This window comes from Microcebus murinus, chromosome 2, assembly GCF_040939455.1.
Source record: "Microcebus murinus isolate Inina chromosome 2, M.murinus_Inina_mat1.0, whole genome shotgun sequence".
NCBI lineage: Eukaryota > Metazoa > Chordata > Mammalia > Primates > Cheirogaleidae > Microcebus > Microcebus murinus.
Window position 1 is genome coordinate 10,307,534 of NC_134105.1, and position 22,872 is coordinate 10,330,405.

General features: G+C 62.1%; 1 protein-coding gene across 1 annotated transcript; it reads right to left on the reverse strand.

The window, feature by feature from the left end:
- Positions 1 to 1,069: 1,069 nt before the first annotated feature.
- Positions 1,070 to 21,614, reverse strand: ATP13A2 (ATPase cation transporting 13A2). The gene is made up of 29 exons (XM_075994458.1): positions 21,443 to 21,614; positions 15,747 to 15,841; positions 15,458 to 15,640; positions 15,119 to 15,177; positions 14,852 to 14,966; positions 14,501 to 14,580; positions 13,200 to 13,277; positions 12,937 to 13,006; positions 11,968 to 12,102; positions 11,820 to 11,886; positions 11,606 to 11,737; positions 9,699 to 9,854; positions 9,093 to 9,203; positions 8,964 to 9,010; positions 8,649 to 8,837; positions 6,292 to 6,498; positions 5,816 to 5,911; positions 5,576 to 5,735; positions 5,345 to 5,465; positions 5,086 to 5,210; positions 4,244 to 4,404; positions 4,004 to 4,120; positions 3,832 to 3,911; positions 3,449 to 3,601; positions 3,273 to 3,369; positions 2,229 to 2,452; positions 1,995 to 2,146; positions 1,701 to 1,870; positions 1,070 to 1,614 (listed from the first exon to the last, which is right to left on the reverse strand). Exons 1-29 carry the CDS (start codon positions 21,450 to 21,452, stop codon positions 1,477 to 1,479), a joined length of 3,528 nt encoding a protein of 1,175 aa, XP_075850573.1. The 5' UTR covers positions 21,453 to 21,614; the 3' UTR covers positions 1,070 to 1,476.
- Between the last annotated feature and the right edge of the window lie 1,258 nt (positions 21,615 to 22,872).

Below are 22,872 nucleotides of genomic sequence, written 5' to 3' on the forward strand. Positions count from 1 at the left end.
GGCCCTCCAATCAGCCCAGCCCTCGATGCTTCCTGTGGTTTGCTGCCAGGTGCAATCCTATTGGGAGAGGACAGGAAACTGCCCGGCAGAAATGCTGTCCCCTATACTTGACAAAAGGGGGAAACTGAGGCTCAAAAGCTGCCAACTCCAATGTCCAGGTTCTTGTATCCTCTCTTTTGCTCCTGCCCACTCCCCTGGCCCTAGGGATCCAGGGACAAGTGGCACCTCTTTGGGCAGGTGGGGGACAGTGGGCGTGGTCGCTCTTTTGTCAATGTGCTCCTTCCTCTGCGTGGTGAGCTGCACGCCAGCCGATGTGTTTCTGCTCACCTCATTAGCCCCTGGTGCTGGTACATGCCTGCCAATAGATTCCTGAATAATCGGCTAAGGGTAGAGGAGGGACTCAAACCCAGGACTCTGTGTCCTCCCCTTAAACAGCATCTACCACCCTGGTCTGTCGCTGGCTGGTGATGCAGTGCCTGACACCACACCTTCCCACACCCCACATCCCTTCTCCCCAGCTTGATTCAACGTCCACAGAGCTCCTTTGCCATGCAGGCCTGCGGGCAGCACCAGGCTTCCGGGAATGAGGTTGGCCGGGCCTTTGGAGGGCAGGAAACAGCCTTTCTTTCCTGTTCTCCCTGCCCAGATGAGCCAGATGACCGAGCCGCATCTCCAGAGCAGAGGGGCTTGGCCGGTGGCCCACTGGCGGGATGAGCTCAGAGGCTCCCACCCTTCCCCGGGGGATGGTGCACGTGGTTCTGGCTGGGAGATGTGGGCTCAGAGCCTGGATTTTATCTGAGGGAGGAACCGGACCCAGACATGTCCCAGGATGTGGGGGTGGCGGGGGAGGGGAGAGGTGGAAGAGAAGGGAACCTCTCCCCCATGCCCCAGGGCCTCCCCAGCAAGCCCACTGCTCCCCTCCCCCCAGGGCAAGAGCCTGGAAGCTGGAGACAAAGTGATCTGGTCCCACCTCTGACTACTTGTGTGACCCCTAAGCCTCGGTCCCCTCATCTGTAAAATGGGGATGGTAGCCTGCAGTCGCTGGAAGGATTACATGACAACGCGTACAAAATGCTAAACAGAGGAAATTTATTACTGTCAGATGAGGAAATGGAGGCCCCAGAGGGGAGGTATCCAGTGTGATCTAAAAACAGGGGCTGGCAGCTGGGGACCTGGGAGGGTCTTGGGCGCCAGGTACGAGACAGGCAGGGCCACGCCAGGAAGATACCGTGACTTTATCTGCTACACTGACAACGGCTCTGAGTGGAGTTGGTGGCTGCCATGCCTACATGGGGTGGTCTCTAGAGGGGAGGACAGCCGGCTCTTCCCTCAGGTGGGGGCGGTCTTGGGGCAGGAGTGTGACAACGCCCACCTCGGGGCTGCGGGAGGAGGCCATGGCGGTGGTGTCTCTGGACAGGGGTCGGGGTGGCTCAGAGGCAGGGCGATCCAGTGTCTAGTGGGCCGGGCAGGCCTGCACTACCTCACGGCGCCGGCGGGCAGTGGCGGCCAGGGCTGCTCCGCGAGCTCCCGCTCCAGCTGCTTGAAGCGCTTCTTGGAGGCTCGCTTGGGCCGCAGCCGGCGCAGGCAGGCCGGGAGGCACTGGTCCAGCACGCTCTGCGGAGGGCAGGGACGGAGTGGTGGGGGTGGCTGGGGCGCCGAGCCCCCTCCCTCCCACTGCTGCAGGCCGGGGCGGGCCCCACCTCCAGCATGAAGGCCGCCACCAAGTTGAAGGCGACCAGGCCCAGCAGGAGCAGCTTGAAGTGGGTGTCGGCGATGCTCCTCAGCGCCAGCGGCCCCTGCAGGAGGCCGGGGACCAGGATGAGGCCCACCAGGACAGAGCTCAAGAGCGCCAGGGCCACCAGGAAGGGCACTGGGGGTAGGGGTGTCTGTCAGCCAGAGAGCCGCATGCCCGGGACACATGCACACATGCCCTCCACCCACAGAGCCCCCACCTCTCCCACTTGCCTCCCCCCGAACCCCCCACGCCGCAGCACCGTTGGAGTAGAGCGGCCGGCGGAAGGGCGCCCCCTTGGACATGGCCGCGGCCAGGATGAGGTACTGGAAGCTGGACAGAGAGAAGACCACTGTGTTCTCGTAGTTGGGGAGGTTGTCCGGTGCAGGCACTGTCCTGTTCAGGGGTACAAACCTGGGGGTGCAGGGACGGGGGTCAGGGAATGAGCGTGGGCTGGACGGGGCAGGGGGACGGGGCTGGCCAGCTCCCTACTCACCACGGCTGGGCTACGGTCAGGAAGTAGCCCCCCAGCTGCACACCGGCCACCAGGGCCACCTGCAGCAGCAGGCTGCTGAGCACGGGCACGCTGAGCAGGGCCCCCGGTGGCCGCACCCGCCCCAGTGCCAGCGCCGGCCCCGTGCGACTCATGAGCACTGCCACCGTGGTGGTGATGACCAGGTCGATGGCCAGGAACTGCACGTCGCCTAGGTTGGTGTTGATCTGCCGCAGGGGAGGGAGGACAGAGGGGAACTGTGACCTGGCCCTAGCCCAGCCCCAGGGAGCCTCTTGTCTAACAGCGGAGGCCCCGGCCCTGCCCTTAAGGAGTCCGATGGGGGAGGTCCCCTGCCCCGGGGGAGCCTCCAGCCCGCGCCAGGCATGAGACAAGCCCCAGCCTGATGAGGAGGCACTGCCCTGGCTCGGGAGCCCCCCTGCCCCCAGTCTGATGGAGAACGCGCCCGTGGGACCCTAGGGGGCCTAAATCTCATGGGGAGGTTTCCCAACCTGCAGCAAAGCCCTGGCCCGACCTATGGAGCCGCTGGGTTACTGGGGACACACGGTTCCTGCCCTCAGGAGGCGCCTGGCTTTAAGGTGGACACAGGGACAGACACAGTACAAGATTTGTGCTGCCCTGCAGTGTCACCTGCACTCGGTGGGGGTGAGCAGGCTGGGGGGCAGAGAACGGGGGCTGGGGAAGTGAGTGGCCCGTGGGAAGGGGCAGGGCAGGGTCTTGGCTCCACCCTACTTCTGCCTGGGCTCTGCCTCAGTCTCCCCTGCAGATAGGGAGCTCCAGGAGTCAGGGACAAGACACGAGCCTGTGACAGCTGCTGCCATTTCTGAGGGACTACCGTGTGCCGGGCTCTGTGCCTGGCACTGCCATCAACTCATCTGAGCCTTGTCACCCGAATCGCACAGCGAGAAAGTGGCAGAGCCAGGCTTTGAGCCCACATCATCTGCTGGAGAACCCGCCGGGCTCGTAACCACACTGCTGTGTCCCGCCTGGGCCTGGCGTGGCTCCGGGCCCGGCCGTGCAGGTGCTCACCGTGTAGAGGATCAGGACCGAGATGAACTGGGTCAGGCTGTACAGCGCCATGTACTTGAAGACGCTGAACGACGTGTCGAGGGAACAGCGCCCTTCCCTGGGGGACAGGGCGTGGCCGTGAGGCTCCCAGGCTGGCTGACGGGCCCTGCCGAGCCCCGGCCCCCGGCCAACCTCACCTGATGACCGTGGGCACACACTCAATGCTGGCCGTGCTCGAGGTGAACGGCGAGACCACCGAGGCCTCGGCCTGGGAGAGCGAGATGCCCACGTCGGCCGCCTTCAGGGCCCCGCAGTCGTTGGCGCCGTCCCCGCACATGCCCACGCAGTACCTGACGGAGAGGCGTGGCAGTCGTGGCCGCTGGGGACCAGCCCCCGGGCCCCTAATGCCCACAGGGTGCCTGGTGCAGAGCAGGTGCCCCGTGAACGGAGGCAGGATTATTCCTGGCAGACAGACCCAGGAGAGCCTGCTGGGTGCTCTGGGAGGGTGACGGCGCTCTGATGCCCGAGGAGGGGGACAGGGCGGAATGGACCTTGCCCACGCCCACCGCCGAGCACTCACTGAAGCTTCTGCAGCTCGCACACCAGCTCTGTCTTCTGCTCGGGGGCCATGCGGGCAAACACGGTGCCCTGGACCAGGACCTGGGGGCACAGGGGCAGGGCGAGGGCTGAGCCGCCACCAGGGAGTGTGCCAAGAGGAAGGAGCAGGGAATGGGAGGCTGGGGCAGCCCTACCTTGGGCAGCAGCTTGGGGAAGTGCTTCACAATGACACCAAAGGTGGGCCCGCTGAGGGCCAGGTGGCTGGATCGGGGATCTGGCTCCATGGTGTAGCCTGCAGCCTGGCCGGGATCCTGGGGGCCCGGGAAACTCAGCTCAGCTCGTCCTGCCCTCCCTGGAGAGCTGGGGCCTGGGTCAGGTGACACAGGGGTGGGGTCACGGGGTGGGGTGCAGCCAGAACCCTGGGCCAGCCTCACCTTCACCCCGTTCACAGCTGCGGAGGACTCCACTGGCAGGAACTCGAGGGAGGCAGGCTGACCCCGCTCCGGGTGGGTGGCGTGGACGATGACCAGACGCTCCTGGGGACCCACCATGCCACAGCCCCGGGCCACAGTGACTGCTGTCTGCAGGTTGTCCCCTGGGGAGTGAGGGGCAAGGTTGGGGTCCAGTGCTATCCATGGAGGCCACCCTCACCCCGACCTTCATAGATGGGAGAACTGAGGCTGGATGGACCTGACTGTCACTGCAGCTGTGTGAGCTGAGACAGGTGACAAATGTCTCTGGACCTCAAGTGTCCCACCTGCAGGTCCAGGCCTCCGGGGTCCCAGGAGAATCTGGGGGCCTGGGCTTGAGCTCCACCCACGCTCCTCCCTGCTGTGTTTCTGCTGAAAGCGCATGTGCATGTGCACATGCGTGTGCGTGGAGGGGTGGGAGGACCAGGAGGACCAGACCACTCAGCTCGTGCCACCTCACCCTGGCACCCTGGCTAGAATTTCTTTTCTTGCTCCTTGAGACGGTCACAGACTGAGGCTGACATCCTGTTCCCATTTCTCAGAGGTGGAAGCTGGCACCCGGAGCATCTCCCAGCAGGTGCCTGACACCACTCCTAGGCTCTTGAGAAGCCACTCCACTCCTCTGAGTCTCAGTTTCCTCGGTTGTCCAATGGGGGTGACAAATGACCATTTGGGGGGGATATTCTGAAGATCCATGAAATGTTTGCGAAGGACCTGGCCTGAAGCAGGGGCCCAAAAGGATGCCCCAGGAAGAGCCGCTGGCCCCCTCTCTGCTGTCCTAATCCGGCCCTGCAAGCCATGGGTACCTGTTACCATGACGGTGCGGATGTGGGTCCTCCGCAGAGCCTGGATAACTGGTGTCGTCTGTGGCTTCAGCAGGTTCCTCATGACCAGCAGCCCCAGGAGGCTCAGCTCCTGCTCCACAGTGTCCCTGGTGGGTGGGCAGACCCAGGTCAGAGGTCATGCGGGGGCATCTTCCCTGGCTCTGCCTGCCTGAGAGCCTCCCTCTGCCATGCCGGGCCCGAGGCTCAGTCCTCATTGCGGGCAGGATGGGGACAGGCCAACCTCGTCAGCTGCTGAGCTGCCTCCAGGCTGGGCGCGATGGGCAGCGGCTTGCTGGCCAGGGCCACGACGCGGTAGCCGGCAGCCGTGTAGCTCTGCAGTGTCTGGGCGAAGTCGGTGGGCACTGCCAGGGAGAGGCCGGTGTCGGGAGGGGGTGTTGCAGGGACAGAGGCTGGGCACCCACCCCATTCTGTGCCAGTGCCCGACCAGCGGACCCCGGGCCCGCCCCTTCACCTGTGTCGGGGTTGCAGAGGCCTGCCACCAGCTCAGGGGAGCCCTTGACGTAGGCCTCGGGCTGAGCGGCCCCCGGCCACGCCACCACCACGTCCATGCGCTGCAGGGCCGAGGAGAAGGGGAAGCGGCGGAGGACGCTGACGGGCATCGCGGGCTCCTCCTGCAGGTTGGGGGCAGCTGAGGGGCTGGCTGGGGCGCCCACACCTCTGACCCCACACCCCACAGGCTCCCCTAGCTCACCGTTCCCTGCAGCTGGGGCTCTCGAAGTGGGGGTCTCATCACTGCCAAGACCTGGGCCCCAAACGCTGAGTCTGTGGCTGGCTCCTCCTGAAGGACCTGCAAGAGGCAGAGGAGGTTGGCGTCCAGGGGCCCTGGCCCACGGGAGACTCAGGTTAGACTCGAGGAGGACTTCCTTCATGGGAGACTGGGTAGTACAGACGTTAAGAACGTGGGCTTTGGAGCCCAGTGGACTCAAAGTCAAATTCTGGGTTTGCCACCTACGAGCTGCGGGGTAACCTGGGTAAGTTATTCCCAATCCCCCGCAGCCTCAGTGCCCCCCGCTAGCGCTGCTCACTAGGGCCCAGGGAGGAGCGAGGCCCCCGTTACCAGTGGTGGGCATGACAGAGACCACCCTGGCAGACCTAGAACGAACACAGGGCGGGCTTTGTTAGGCCCTGCTGCCCAGGGGCAGGGGCTGACATGTTTGGCCTCCTCACCCAGCCAGTAGACTCCACCATCTTGAGGTCCATGGGGTCGCCCACTGCGGTGTCCTGGAGCCGGCTGAGGGTGTGGCAGGTGGCCAGTGCTCGGAGCAGGGGCCCCACGGGCAGGCGGCGGGGCTCAGGGACCAGTGGCAGGAACGCCTGCCCCTTCAGGGGCACCACCCCCATCACGTCCAAGCCGTCCTCCGTGAGGGTGCCCGTCTGCGGGGACAGGTGGGTAGGGCAGTGAGGGGTCCCAGGAGGAGATGGGCATCCACACCCCGGGCCAGGTGGGCCCTGGGGGCCCCCAGAAACCCGAGCTGGAGCCAAAGAGGCCCTTCCTGGCCTCTCAACCTTTGCATGTGTGGGTCCCTCTGCTGGGGTCACCCTCAACCCCCTCTATTTTTCTGCCAGGTGTCATTTCCTCCAGGAAGTTTTCTTCCTGAACTCCCAAGGCTGGGGCAGGTGGTCCTTGCCTTGGGCTCCCACCTGTGGCCTCTGCCCGTGCCCACCGTGTGTGTCCTGTGGACCTGGAGGAGGACATGGCCCACAGCCAGCACTCGGTGCATCTGCTGTGTGATGCGCTTCCCACCCCACACCCCAACACCGTCACACACCCTCCCTCCCAACACCCCTCACACACCCTCCCTCCCAATACCGTCACACACCCTCCCTCCCAACACCCCTCACACACCCTCCCTCCCAACACCGTCACACACCCTCCCTCCCAACACCCCTCACACACCCTCCCTCCCAACACCGTCACATACCCTCCCTCCCAACACCCGTCACACACCCTCCCTCCCAACACCCCTCACACACCCTCCCTCCCAACACCCCTCACACACCCTCCCTCCCAACACCCGTCACACACCCTCCCTCCCAACACCCGTCACACACCCTCCCTCCCAACACCCGTCACACACCCTCCCTCCCAACACTCCTCACACACCCTCCCTCCCAACACTCCTCACACACCCTCCCTCCCAACACCCCTCACACACCCTCCCTCCCAACACCCCTCACACACCCTCCCTCCCAACACCCCTCACACACCCTCCCTCCCAACACCCCTCACACACCCTCCCTCCCAACACCCGTCACACACCCTCCCTCCCAACACCCGTCACACACCCTCCCTCCCAACACCCGTCACACACCCTCCCTCCCAACACCCGTCACACACCCTCCCTCCCAACACCCGTCACACACCCTCCCTCCCAACACCGTCACATACCCTCCCTCCCAACACTCCTCACACACCCTCCCTCCCAACACACCCTCCCTCCCAACACCCCTCACACACCCTCCCTCCCAACATCGTCACACACCTTCCCTCCCAACACCCCTCACACACCCTCCCTCCCAACATCGTCACACACCTTCCCTCCCAACACCCCTCACACACCCTCCCTCCCAACACCCCTCACACACCCTCCCTCCCAACACCGTCACACACCTTCCCTCCCAACACTCCTCACACACCCTCCCTCCCAACACACCCTCCCTCCCAACACCGTCACACACCCTCCCTCCCAACACCTGTCACACACCCTCCCTCCCAACACCCGTCACACACCCTCCCTCCCAACACCCCTCACACACCCTCCCTCCCAACACCCATCACACACCCTCCCTCCCAACACCCCTCACACACCCTCCCTCCCAACACCCCTCACACACCCTCCCTCCCAACACCCCTCACACACCCTCCCTCCCAACACCCCTCACACACCCTCCCTCCCAACACCCATCACACACCCTCCCTCCCAACACCCCTCACACATCCTCCCTCCCGGCAGTTTGGAAACTGTGGCCCCAGCCCCCCTGGAATACTGTCCCGCCTCCAGCCTCCGCCCCAGGCTGCTGCCCAGCACTCACTGTGCCCCAGGGGCGCCATCGGTCTGCTCCCCAGAGGAGCCACCTTCCTCCCCTGTCCACCCTTGCTGAGGTCACCGAGGCACCTACTCGGGGGCTTCCTGACCGCCCTCTCTTTAAGGAACGCTCCCCACTCCCCACGCTACCCCGTCCTTCCTCAAACCCGCTCCCCTGCGATCACTCCCTGCAGGGGACAAGCGTGTCGGTGTCTGTGAGGGTGCTTCTGTGCCGGTCACCGCTGGGCCCCAGGGCTGAGAACAGCACTGGGTGCACAGCAGGACCTCGGTGGCTCTTGAACACATGAACTGGTTTCATCTGCCAGACCACCAGCCCGGGGAGAGGGAGGCTGGGCAGGGGCGGGGCTTCTCTGGGTGTTTCCGCCCTGGCAGGACCTGGGGTCCAGCGGACCCTCGGTCAGTGTTGCTGAGCGGACGATGTGGGTGTGGGGGCCTGGCGAGGAGCCTGAGGGCGCCAACCCCGCCCCTCGGCCCCACCTTGTCGAAACACACCAGCCGCAGCTTGCCGCCCAGGTTGATGCGCAGCGGGTGGATGCAGAAGATGCCCTGCGTCCGCAGCCGGCTCTGGGCGTACAGCGTGCACACCGTCATGGCGGCCGGCAGGGCAGGCGGCACCACCACGGTCACCAGGTCCAGAGCCCGGATCACAATCTCTTTCAGAGGCACCTGGCGGGAGGCACCATGAATGCCGAGTGTGAGGCTGGGCGTGCCGGGCCGAGGCTGGGCGTGCAGGGCCGGGCCGAGGCTGGGCGTGCAGGGCCGCGGCCTCCCCCGCCCGGCCCTGAGGCTCACCCGGTTGCGCTGGAGGATGAAGACGCTGTAGACGGTGCCGAGGAGAGCTGGGGAGACAGCGAGGGGCTGAGTGGGATTTGGGACCGGGGCCGGGGGCCGCCGGCAGAGTAGGGTGCTGGGACCACTTACCCAGGACAGAGAGCGCAGCCACGAACTTCATGCTGTGCTTATAGAACTTGAAGTTGATGGGCCGGGGATGCAAGATGGAGCTCACCAGGGCCCCCTTAGCCGTGCAGAAGCCTGGGGGGAAGCTGGGCTAAGGGCAGGTCTCCCCAGCACTAGCCCACCCCACCTGCACCTCTGGGGTTGCGAGACATGATGCCCGGGAGGGTAGCCGTCACTTAGTTTGGGGTCACAACTGATGGCCCGCAGGTCTTGCCCAGGCCTCATAGGGTTTTTAAGAACGGAATTAGTGGACAGCGTTTAAAAATGGGGTGGTTTCGCTCAAAATCCAGATACAGGCTGGATGCTTTTCTGCCACATCCCTGCCCCCTCCAGAGTTTGAACCCCTGCTGGTTCCTAGAGACACTGCAGTGCTTGCCCCCATCCGGCCCAACTTCTCCTGTTAAGTTGGGAACACTGAGGCCCCAGCTGGTCGGGGGACTTGCCTGAGGCCCCACAGCAGGGCCCTGGCAGAGGTGGGTGTGGGGTCCGGGCTCCGGGTCCCACCCTGCCCTGTGTCACCTCTCCCATAGGTGCCAAGCCCAGCTTCCCTCCCAGCCTCCTGACGCATACCTGTCCGGGTCACCACCGCCAGGACGTGGGGTCCCATGTAGGCCCGGGCCTGCAGGATGAGCGTCCCGCAGAAGAGCGTGTGCCGCCGGTGCGTCTCTGGGCAGTAGGGCCCTGGCCCCCTCGGCAGGGCCGTCTTCAGCACCGGGACGCTCTCCCCTGGGGAGGACACGGCGTGAGGCCCACAAGAGGCCCTCCATGCCGCTCCCTCCCGCCAACAAAACCGGGAGTTATGTGTAGAACTGTTCCATGAGCCTGAGGTCTCATTTAATTCTGTAACCAGGTGTGAACAAGAAATCACAGCCCCATTTTACAGAGAGAGATGCTGAGGCTGAGAGGGCTGAAGACATAAAGGCAAAGGCACAGCGAGACGCCCCAGGAGGGGAGTGGCAGCCAACTACCAGGAGCTATCTCAGGGCGGTCAGAAGGAACACGCGTGGGCACGTGTGTAGCGGGCAGGGCTGGGGAGAAGCCTTTCTCCTTCTGTTGGAATTATTTGATAACAAGCACATATTGCTTTTTTTTTTTTTTTTAAAGACAGAGTCTCACTCTGTTGCCCAGGCTAGAGTGCTGTGGCGTCAGCCTAGCTCACAGCAACCTCAAACTCCTGGGCTCAAGCAATCCTCCTGCCTCAGCCTCCCGAGTAACTGGGACTACAGGCATGTGCCACCATGCCCAGCTAATTTTTTCTATAAATGTTTAGTTGGCTGATTAATTTCTTTCTATTATAGTAGAGACGAGGTCTCGCTCTTGCTCAGGCTGGTTTCGAACTCCTGACCTTGAGCAATCCGCCTGCCTTGGCCACCCAGAGTGCTAGGATTACAGGCGTGAGCCACCGCGCCAGACCCACATATTGCTTTTATAATTCAAACCAATACAGATATTTACCAGGGGGTCAGGGGTGGAACCTCCAGAAAGCCCTGGGCAGGCTGCCTGGCAGAGCAGCAATCCCTTACTGGATGCCGGGAGGTTGAGACTACTGAGCACCTACTGTGTGCCGATTCCTGGGAGGGACTCAGGGACAATCCAAGCACTCCCTCTGCCCTCCAAAGGTGGGCAGATATGGCAAAGTTAGTGGAGGGCCAGGCTCAGGGCACGTGCCCGTGAGTCATACTGATCATCATCATCATCATTATACAAACAGAATTCCAGCCAGAAACCTTCCCTGGAGAAAACCATCTTGTAGTTTCTAGTGAACTCTATCCAGCATCTACCGCCAAGATCTAACGCATCCCAGAGAAAGAAACTTCTGCACATGGCGAGACATGAGACGAGGCCGCTCCGTGGCGTTACCTGCAATGCCTGGACATCACAGTCTAAATGCTCACTGCTAGTGGGCCAGGTGGGTCGGTTATGACACACCCACAATGTGGCCTCTTCCACAGCCGGGAGGTGGAGCCACACACGTGTGGAACATGGCCCAGGACAGAAAGCCAAGTGGGAACATACATAGAGCACAATTCCACGTATACAGCAAGTGAGCCGTATCTGCATCTGTGCACACACGTTTTATACACGCAGTAAAGGCCTGGAAGGACACCTCAAGCCCTTCATGGTGGCTGCCTTGGGGAGGGCGGGACGGGGATCGCGGGGGATGAACGGGGACTCCCAGTTTGTGCAGCATGTTCCACGTGCTCTGCCATCCTCGTGACCCGAAGGTAGACGGTCACGTGGGAACAGATCATGCGCACTGGGTGCTTACCCCGCACCTCGCGCTCCTAAGCACTTCGCACAACCCTACCCAGGAGTGACAGCCCCACTTTACAGAAGAGGAAACTGAGGCACAGTGAGGTTAAGCAATACACCCCAAAGGTATGGGGTTAGCAAGGGCGGAGGCTGGAATGTTACTTGAGAGAAAAAGGGAAAGAAAAGTGAAACTCAAACTTCCGGTGCAGAGCGCCGGGGCTGACCTGTCAGGGAGCTCTCGTTGACCACACACTCGCCGGCCACCAGCGTGGCGTCGCAGGGCATCAGCCCGCCCTCCTGGGGCAGCACCAGGCAGTCGCCGGGCACCAGCTCGCTGGAGTCGACCCACTGCGCCTCTGAGGGCAGGCAGAGTCAGCAGGCCGCACCCGCCACCGCCACCGCCCCGCCCCCCCCACTCCCCTGGGCGCCACCCCTCACCTCCGCCAGGCCGGCACACGCGCACCCGCACAGACAGCTTGACCATGTCCCTCAGCGTCTGGCTTTGCTGCGGGCAGGGGACGAGAAGGGAGTGGGGAGGGGCCCTCGGGGACCTCCCTGGCCACCCTGCCCGTCTCACGCCACTCACCTTTCTGGTCTTGTAGAGCGACAGGCAGATGGAGATGGCGGAGACGAGGAAGATGCAGAGGGCGTACCAGTAGTAGCGGTCAGCCAGCCACAGCGCGATGCTGAACGCCTGGAACCCGTAGTAGGGGTTCAGCGCCTGGGGAGGGACAGCGTCAGCACCTGTGTCCCCGGGCACCCGGACACGGGGCAGGGGCCCGGTGGCGGCCAGAGGACTGAAGCCTGGCCTTCGTCCTGGCCGATCCTGTCCCCTCAACCAGACATCCCTGGAGCCCCTGCTCTAGAGAGGACAAGCCAGGACCCCACTAAGCACTTTATCTAAGTGTCACACAACGGCGATGACAGTCCATAAGGCAGCGCCACCATCTCCTCCATTCTACAAACGAGGACACTGAGGTACAGAAGGATTAAGTCACTGGCCTAAAGCGACATAGTTCCTAAGTGGCAGACAGGGGTTTGTATCAGGCCAGACTCCAAGGCCCTCCCGTGGTGTCTGTCCCCAGCTGAGAGGGCTGGGATGGTGACGTGTTACGCTAGGTGTGTCCAGGTCACTGGCTTCCCTTTGTCCCTGTATAAGCTGGCCACGTCACACCCTTCTGAAGCTTGGGTTCCTCATGTGTGGACAGAGTGTCGTCCCAGCCCCTCCTCACGGGGCTGCTGGGAGAACGACAGTGGAAAACGCACGGGAAGGCCCCAGGCTCCAGGGCGTGGCTCCTGGCACCTGGCAGGTGCTCAGCCACGTGGATTCGCTCCTGGCTCTAACCCCACAGGCTGCGCCCCAATCCCTGGCCCAGGCCTTGATGGAACCTCCAACTGCAGCCGGGCTGGTCGCGCTGACCAGGGCAGGGTCTGGGTGACTCCACTATGGAGAAACGGACAGCTGTCTGGTCTGCTACTGCACGGTGGCCCAGGGGAGGCAAGCCGAGGGCCAAGCTCACACCGCAAGCCAGGCTGGGACCGGGGACAGCCCTACCTCGTCCACCAGCAGCTGCAGGTAGGACTTGACCGGAATGCTGATCACGTTGGGGCCGTAGACGGCCTTCCTGTAAGAGGGGTGAGGCCGAGCCGTCAGAGGGAGGGGCTGTGGCTGTACCTTCCCGGGGTGATAGAGCTCCCCATTTTACAGCTGAGGAAACTGAGGCCCAGAGAAGGCGGGGGACTGGAAGGGAGCCGCATGGGGGGCAGGGAAGATCGGGGTCCCCAGTGTCAGGGCAGCCGGCCCAGGGCAGCACTCACCTCACAGTCTGCTCCTGGAGGCTGAGGCCGGAGTGGGAGCCGTGGATGTCGTCACAGGTGCGGCCGTGGTCCAGCAGGCTGGCGGGGGTGCGGACACTTGTGTGGGCCACAGGGCCTGAGCTCTGCATCCCCCAGCCCGTGCAGGCCGGGGCCTCAGGGCGCCAGGCCCCTGACCCACTCTGCCACACCACTGTCCCTCACGAACTCTGAGCTCAGCCTCCTCCTTTGTTCCTCTCACTGGAACCCAAACATCTCACCGAGGAAGGAGAACCACGGCAGGCGATGCTAATGTCAACACTGGCAAGAGCAGATGTTATTTAGTGACAAGAGCATTATGTACACTGAGGATACCTCGGGCAAGTCGCTTGCCCTCTTTGTGCCTCAGTTCTCTCATCTGCAAAAGGGAGCAGCGACTACAGGGCTGCGGAGGACTGAACGAGGCGAGCCACGCAGAGTGCTTCGGACAGTGCTGGCACGTGCCAAGTGACCAACATGCTGGGGACTCTCGCTGCTATCCTTATTAAGTGGCAGAGGCTATGGTGCCATCCCATCGCCCTTGGCCTCACCTCTGCACGACAGAGCAGCTTCCTGCGGACACCTGCCTTCACTTGAGAACTCCTGGCTGCACGCTCGGCCCAAGGGCCCAGAAACCCGGAAGCGCAGAAGAGTCCCCAGGGACAGCCCACAACCCGTACTGCTAGGAGTGGACGGATAAGTGTCCCACTGTGCCATGGGTGAGGTCACCCCAGGCATGTGCTCATTAGAATGGCCTCAAGAGACCCCCAGGGGGACTGAGCTCCAGGCATCCATGGTGGCATCCGGCATGACAACACCCTCGTTGGCTTCCTTCCCTCCCTTGTCCCGCTTTCCTGGTGCTGCAAACGACTCCCCGTACTGGAATCCTCGTCCTGGGGCCTGCCCCTGGGGGACTCGGACGAAGGTGTGTCATGAGCTCACACTTTTAAGCATTTAGTAGGTGGCAGAGCAGGGACTGAACCCCAAGCAGACTGCCCGAGTCCAAGCCTCTGGTCTGATTCACAGCAGCGGCACCACCCTGGACAGAGGCTGTGCCAAGCTTCACAAAGGGTATTACACACTTCACCTTCAGAACAACCCTGGGAGGCGGGGGTTATCTCCAGCTCCTCTCTAGACGCAGACCCCAGGCCCGGACAGGCTCAGCAACCCGCCCAAGGTGGCAGGGGGCGAACGTGGCAGAGCTGGGAGGGGAGCTCAGGCCAGGCCAGGCCACTTCAGGCACCCCGTGCCCACACCAGCCCCTCTGCGCTGGCCCTGGCTCCTACCTGACTTGGTGGAAGGCTTGCTGGGTCTCGATCCAGATGTAGCGCTGGCCCTGGAGGAGGTAATACCGCAGCACCCGCTTCTGGGCGAGGGAGAGAAGAGGCTGGGTTGGATGCTGGGCTGGGCGGTGCGCGTGCGCTGGGGGCGGGGGCAGGACGCAGGGACCAGCGTCACGGGAAAGAGAGGAGGGAGAGGGTGGAAGGCACAAAGGCGGTCGGCAGCACCCCGGACGTTCAGGATAACAGAACCCAAAGGTGCTCGGGCAGCGTGGAGGCCAACCTTCCCACCGCACAGGGCCCGGGACTAAGGCCAGGGAGGGCAAGGACTTGTCCAGAACCCGGCTGTGCACTCACTGCCTCCTCCTGCCCCTGGAGCTGGGTGGTGTCCTTCCAGGTGCCGTCCGGCACTGCTCCCACAGCCACCTGGCTCCGGCCATCCTCCGCCTGGGCCTGCTGGGGCAGCTCCAGGCTGGGCAGGGGTGTGGGGGTTACTCTGGGGGCTGTCCCAGCACCTCCCTGTCCCCACAGAGCCACCCTCTTGCCCTGGGACGGGAGGCACCAGTGGCAGCCTTTGTGTGTGTTGGGGCAGGGGCTTCTGGAAGGACGAAGGGGCCGCCTCACCTGCCCTCGCCCATGGCCTCGGTCTGCACCTGGACGGTGAAGAGCTGCCACGAACTATCCTGGAACACAGAGGGCTGGGCTCAGTCCTGGAAGAGGCCCTGCTCCTCCCAGGCCCTGTCCCACGGCCAGGTGGCCCCTGATGGAGGAGGCAGAAATCGGGGCTATTAGGTGAGCCCACCCTCTACTTCTGCCCACTGCTAGGACAGGACACCTGTGGTCCAGAGAGGAGACTCCCCTGCCTGACGTCCCCTGGAAGTCAGTGGCTGCAATGGCTGAGACCCCCAGCATCCTCCACCCACTGCCGCCCTTCCTGGGCCCCTAGCCTGGCATGGCTCTCACCTCTTTGTCTCTTATTTCGATGACGAGTGTTTCGGCGCGGGCCAGGTTGCACGGCTGCAGCCGGAGCCGCACCCCCCATGCCGGCTTCCATCGGAAAAGCAGCAAAGGGATCCCAGCCATCATCCAGACCACGACGTGATAGCCGATGACCCTCCATGGACTGCCACAGTAGCCGCTGAGCCTCTGTGGATTCAGGCGACAGAAGGCCCCGGGGGGAGGGAGTCAGGGTGTCTGGGCGGGCCTGGGCGTCACCCCAGCTGGAGCCTCCCCGCCCCCACTGCCCACATACCACGGATGAAACTGAGGAGCTGAGGGGATCTATTGATGTCCCTATCGTCAGGGTCCCGTAGCCGGCCGGCGTGCTGTCCACGAGAGGGCTGCTGTCTGTGGACAGAAGGGGATGGTCACTTGGGGGAAGGCTCCTCCTCTTGCTCCTTGAAATGCAAAAGGCATCTGGCCTGCAAATCCTTAGGCCTTCTCGGGCCTGCCGTCTGGCTGTTCCGTTGGTCCTGCCCCATGGTGCCCCGTTCCCTTGTGCTACCTCTGACCGGGCGTGGCTGGTGCTCACACATCCAGCCCAGCTCCCCTGGAGCTCTGTCCCACTCTTCCATTCCCTGTCCAGCCCCGACCCCAGGGCAGGGGTCAGGCTGCTTGTCCTCATTCAGTCCCTGTGCCCAGCACAGGCCTGGCGGTGAGGACACGCTGAGATGTTGAGCCCAAACTGACAAAACATCAGGCCTGCAAGGGGGCTGTCTTTACAAGTGGGTAAACTGAGGCTTGGGGAATGTACCAGGTGGCTCTATTGCAGACATTCTATTTCCTCCTCCCTCCCCTGTTGTAAAGTCGCAATCTCAGCAGGGCAGGCAGACGGTGGGTGCTCTGGGCTCCAGAGGGGGTGGGGCTCCCTGCTCCCACCCCTGGGCAGCCTGTCAGGGTGTCTGCGGTTCCGGGCCACACAGAGCACCGGTTAGACACGCAGATGCCTGGGCCCCTCCCTAGACCTGCACTATCAGTGCCTCGGGCGGAGCAGGTGGTGCTGGGAGAGTTGGGCAGGTGTGGGGCAGGCTGCTGATTTCCTCGGCTCCCTCCTCCACCCCCAAAACTGAGCCCTTCTAAAAGTGCCCGCCCACTGAGCCCAGAGTGTCCCAGGCAGCTGCTACGGTCACCACATCCCCAGCCTCTCAGCGGCTCCATCCCCAAACACAGGGCTCACCATTGCACAGCCCTGCTCTTAGCCCTTTTATTCACTAATAACCTTGCCCGGTAACCTCGGTTATCATCCCTTTTAGAGAAGGGAATGAGGCTCAGAGAGGTTAAGTAACTGGCCCAACATCACATACCAAGCATACAGTAGCTCCAAGATACAAGCTGACTCCGGGCTGGCTTTTTGCTTGTTTTTAAAATTAAACAAGGGGTTTATCTGTCTTGTGCAGAAAGCAGTCTGGGTAACAGGGCTGGCGTGATGCCTCTGGGGCCCAGGCTCCTCCGTTCTTTCTGCTCCACTCTCTGTGACAGTGACGCTGCCCCAGGCTGGTGCAGGAACAAGGAAGCGAGGCAGCGGCGTGGCACATCTCACTTCACTTCTCATTCCCAGAACGGGGCCACATGGCCACCTCCAGCTGCACCAACTGACGGGGATGCCTGGTTTTTAGCTCCCCATCCTGTACAGCGGAGGCAGCAAGCAGGAACGGAATGGGCTGGGTTTCGAGTCAGCCAACATATAGTATCAACCCGTGGGCAACTCACACCCTTCTTCCCATGTGCTGAGCTTTCGGGGGCAAAATAAATATCATCACTCTTCCCGGGCTGATGCTGTGCCAACTGAGCAACGCCAGACTAAGGCAAAAGAAGATTAAGGCACATTTTCCTTATCACAAATAAAGCGGCCCCTGCAGTATACGGTTATATTTGCTTGAAATTAACTGGCCCCAAACAGAAGCTCAGAATTAGAGACTGAACGCACCGTGGTTCGGGCTGTTAATCACTGTTGAACCACCTGGGAATACAACGTGGCCAAGTGTTCCCATCAGACCAGGCAGAGTCTGCCCTGCCCTACCCCAGTCCCCGGCCCCCTCACGGAATGATGGCAATAAGACACTATGGGTTTAATAACGACGGTAAGATCAGCTGACACCCACTCACGGGAGCTACTCTAAGCCTCTGTGAGGATTAACTCCTTCAACCCTCCCTGCGACACTAGAAAGTAGACTCTCATTTTTCTGTTTTACAAATGAGGTGACTAAAGCTCAGCGGCACAAAGATCCGTCAATAAATGGCCAGGAAGTCAGAGCCCAGACCTTGTGCTCTTGGGGCACACAGGGGCACTTCCTGAGACAGGGCACCTGTCCGGCACCTCCTGAGGCCTCTCTGAACCAGATGACTCAAAAATCAAACTAGCCCAAGCCCCACCTACAGCCAGTCCCTCTCCCGTCTGCTCTGTTGACTCAGAAAACAAATGGTGGCATCGCCAGCTCCAGGAAGAGGCTGGTCTCTGGGGACGGACGGACGGACACACACACACACACACACACACACACACACACACACACGGCTCAGTGATACAATCTTAATTTCCACCCTGTGTCTCTCCTCATTGGAGGGGTGCTCTCCCTCTCGATGGTCCTAAATTAAAACACGCCCACACACAACGCAGAAGCCTCAACCACTGAGGTCCTGGCCAGGCCCAGCGGGAGGGGTGGAGTCTCCAGCTGGCAGTGGTAGGCAGGAGGACCCCAGCCTGGGTCCCTGGGGTGCCAGAGGGGGATGACTGGCTGGTTTCCCTTTTGCTCTCTGGTCCCCCAGTGAGAGCCTTGTCAGGGCAAGAACATCGTTTCCTTCCCTTTCTGGTGACAGCCCGGAGACAAGCGGGAGCTGAGGACCTCTCTGCTTGCCGGTGCAGCCGGGGCTCGGGGGACACTCACCCTGGCTCCTGGCCTGGGGTGGGGCAGAGAAGTGGGCATTCGGGACGACTGAGAGTCTAGCCATACTGGGTTCTCAGGTCCTTGGCCACCAAAGCCCTTGTCTTGCCCCTATTCAGAAGGCTGGCAGTTCCCAGTTGCCACTAGAGTCTCAACGGTGGCTTTTAATTCAAAAAAATGTTAGGGGCACTGAGTGTGGTAGGTCATGCTTTGTAATCCTAGCACTTTGGGAAGTCAAGGTGGGAGGATCACTTGAGCCCATTAGTTTGAGGCTGCAGTGAGCCATGATGACGCCACGGCACTCTAGCCTGGGTGACAGAGTGAGGCTGTTTCAAAAAAAAAATTTTTTTTTAGAGATGAGGTCCTACCCTGTCACCCAGCATGATCATAGCTCACTGTAGCCTCAAACTCCTGGCCTCAAGTGATCCTCCCACTTCAGCTTCCCGGGGAGCTGGGACTACAGGCACGCACCACCACCCCTGGCTCCAACTGTGGTTTTTTGCCAGAGCCCTTCACCTGTCCTGGAGATTGGCTCCCTGCAGGGGGGCAGGGTGGGGGGTTCCTCACCCTTCAGGGCTGTTCTTGGGACGTGTCTGTGCTGTAAGGGGTTTACTACATATATTCGTTTATGCCTCAGCCACATCCTGACGAAGTGGGTACCACTTTTATCCCTATTTCACAGATTAGGAAACTGAGGCCCAGACAGGTGAATTAAACTGCTCGAATGCCATACATCACCATCGTCATCTTCACCATGATTGTGCTCCTGGTTCTCTTCTAAGCAAGCTGTGTTTTACAAGACAAGTGCCTCGCCTCTCTGGGCTCCCATTGCTCACCTCTAGGATGACAATCCCAAAGTGGCTGGCACACAGGGGCGGTGGCTGGCACACAGGGGCCGCGTGACGCCGCAGCCCTGGCGTTTGAAGTTCCCGAGGCGGCGTCAGCCCGTGCAGGTGGGCGAGGAGGCGCGGCTCCCGCTCTGACCCATTTCTCAGGCGCCTCTCCCTCCCCACACCCTGTCTGAAACCAGCAGCTGTGCGGCTCATCCCCTACACCCCTCCGGCCAGCAGTTCCAGCAGACTGGAGGATGGGGAAGCAGCCTGCACCCGCTGGGCTGACCCTGGGCGGTTATTTAGCCTGTGCAGATGTGACCTCACCCCACAGCAGCCTGCAGCAAGGGCTCTCCTACTGTGTCACACCTGACAACACTGCGCCCCAGGGCAGTCTGCCCTTGGGTTTGCCTCAGAGCTGGAAAAGGGCCCGTCTCACTCCCAAGTCCTCTCTGCCCACCACGCCCACGGACACCCTGTCCCATCAGGCACACCTGCATAGGTGTCATTAAGGGTCCTGCTCACAGTGCCTGCCACACGCCTGGGGGTCAGGAACACTGACTGACTGATTGAATGAAGGAATGAATGCATGTTTTGCAGCCAGCACAGGGCGTGGAGGCAGTGATGCGAGGAGCCAGGTACAGAGGCTTGAGCCTCTTCTCAAAGAGTCGCTGCCAGAGACCCCCAGGATCTAAACAGCTTTCCCTCTGGGAAGTTTTTCCTTGTGTCTGTCATGTCTCTCCCAGTCAACTCTGGCAAGAAGGAGGGGAGAGGAGCTTGAGGGAGGAAGTCACATCCGTGCAAACCTCTAGAATCCTCCCAAGGACGGAGCCCAGGGCACCCTCTCCTGCAGGACACCTGTCAAAACACTCTGCTGTGCTTGTTTCTGTCTCCACTGACATCTCAGCCTCCCCAGGGCGGGTGCAGGAAGGTGTCCGAGCTCTCAGCAGCTCAGCCCAGCGGCCAGCAGGCACGCACAGGCAGGGTGGGAAGCACTTCCGTGCACCAACCCCGGAATCTTCACCCAGAACTCGCTGAGGGAAGTACTATTATTATCTCCATTTTACAGGTGGGGAAACTGAGGAACAGAGTTGCAAACTTCCTTGCCCAGGGTCGCAGAGCCTGAAAGCGGAGAGGCTAGAAATGAGTGGGTCTGAATGAACACATTCCTCACAGCCACCCTAATGAAAACTACAGATCCCCACTTAAAACGAGGCACAGAGAAGTCGATGAATATGTCTAAAGTCACACAGCTATGAGTGGCCAAGAATGGACTTGAACCTGGTCTGAGTTCACAGCCCTGGGGCAATGCCACCAGCACAGTGAAGCAGAGGGGCTAGAGTCAAAGCCATTTAGGAACCTCTTGTTTCCTGCGGAAGCCTTAGCTTCCTACTGGTGACCTGGGAGCGGCCAGGCCTCCTCCTTTACTGTGGTTTCCCTGTGGCCAGGGGCTCCCGTCCTCTGCCAGGCTGAGGCTGGGGTGTGTGTGTCTTCCCAATATTTGGATCTGGGGCCATCTTTCCTTATTCTTTCCCCTCTTTCACTCGGGGTGCATTCTAGGCTGCCAGGCTGGGGGCTGAGTGACTGACAGAGTTGAGACTCTTCTGGACAGGGGAGGTCTCCTGGCCCCATGAGCAGTAGATGCGATTTCAATTAGATTCTGGAAGGGGTGGGCGTGGGGCTCCTGGCCTGGGATGGGTAACATAGAGGGTGTGGTCCTTGCACCAGGACGCTGACAGCCTTCCTCTGGGGGCAGGAGGCAGGGGGTCAGGAGTGCCATTTGTGCGCCAGCATACTCTCGTGGCTCTGGCTTCCCCAACCCCATTCATTCATTCATTCAGCTGAGAGCGCTAACTGTCCAGAGGTCCCGGATGCAGCCGCCTCCACACCTCCTCCCCGAGCTGGACATCTGTCACTCAGGGTGGGATCCAATCCAGCGGGAGGGGCGGTCTCCCTGATCCACCACGGCCCCCGCCGCCCCTCTCGCACCGGCGCCGGCGGCTTCCTCTCCGCGGCGGCGGGGCGCAGGCAGGCGGGGAGGGGGCCGGCTGTGTGCGGCGCCATCCCCCGGCCCCGGCCTCTGGAAGGGCCAGGGGCAGTCCCCGTAAAGGAGAGGGAACGGGACCAGGATCCCCGCCCAGGGCCCGCTCCCCCGCCGGCGACCCCAAGGTGGGGGAATCCCCCTTCCCCGCCAGGTGCGACGACGGGCGCTGGGCCGGCCCGGGCTGCGCACTCACCTGCGCTCATGCCGGCCGCTCGCGCTCATCGCCGGCCCCGGCGCTGCGGCCTGCGGCCTGGCCCGGGCGTGCGCGAGGCCCCGCGGGGGCGCGGTCGGAGGCCCGGGGCGGGGGCGGGGGCACGGGGCGGTGGCGGCACCTGGAGGACCGGCGGCGGCGGCGGCGCAGCTCCGACAGTGCCGCAGTCGGTGTCTGAGCGCCGCCAAGCCCCGCCCAGCCCACTGCGGCCCACGTCGCCGCCGCGCGCGGGCTGCCGGGACTTGTAGTCCGCCGCCGCTCCGCACTTGCCCGGAGGCGGGGCGCACCGGGACGGGATGCGGGCACCCAGGCAGACAGACACGCAGAGACAGACGCGCACACGGGCAGGACAGCCCCCGGACAGACACCAGACACACACAGACAGCACAACCCCCGCACCCACACATAGACGGGAACACGGACAGGAGAGCCCCCAGCCAGACATACACACACAGACAGACGCACACACGGGCAGGACAGCCCCCGGACAGACACACAGACACACACAGACAGCACAACCCCCGCACCACACACAGACAGGGACACGGACAGGAGAGCCCCCAGCCAGATACACAGAGACAGACACGCACACGGGCAGGACAGCCCCCGGACAGACACACACAGACAGCACAACCCCCGCACCCACACACAGACAGGGACACGGACAGGACAGCCCCCAGCCAGACACACACACACAGACAGATGCGCACACGGGCAGGACAGCCCCCACACAGACACACAGACACAGACAGGGCAGCCCCCACACAGACACACACACATACACACACAGACAGGACAGCCCCCACACAGACACACACACAGCACAACCCCCAGGCAGACAGACATACACAGACAGGACAGCCCCCACACAGACACACACACACACAGACAGGACAGCCCCCACACAGACACACACACACAGCACAACCCCCAGGCAGACAGACATACACAGACAGGACAGCCCCCACACAGACACATAGACAGGCACACAGGCAGGCCAGGCCCCAGACAGACACACACACACAGACAGGACAGCCCCCACACAGACACACACACACACACACAGACAGGACAGCCCCCACACAGACACACACACAGAGACAGGACAGCCCCCAGACAGACAGACACACAGCACAACCGCCAGGCAGACAGGCATACACAGACACACACAAACATAGACAGGACAACCCCCAGACATATAGACAGATGCACACACAAAGACACAGACAGGAGAATTCCCAGACAGACAGACACACACACACACACACACACACACATGGAGTCAGCATCAGTTGTGTATCCCAGTGGTTAAGGACTGTGTGTGCAGGTTGAGCCGGCCCCAGGCTGTGTGACTGTGAGCATGTCGCAGAAACTCTCTGGCCCTTATTTCCTCACCTGTAGGATAGAAATGC

Coding starts and splice junctions, on each gene's coding strand:
- ATP13A2 (XM_075994458.1), bottom strand. Junction 15,178..15,457: donor TCGAAATAAGAGACAAAGAG/GTGAGAGCCATG, acceptor TCTGTGTTCCAG/GATAGTTCGTGGCAGCTCTT. Junction 3,912..4,003: donor TCCCCAAGCTGCTGCCCAAG/GTAGGGCTGCCC, acceptor CTGTGCCCCCAG/GTCCTGGTCCAGGGCACCGT.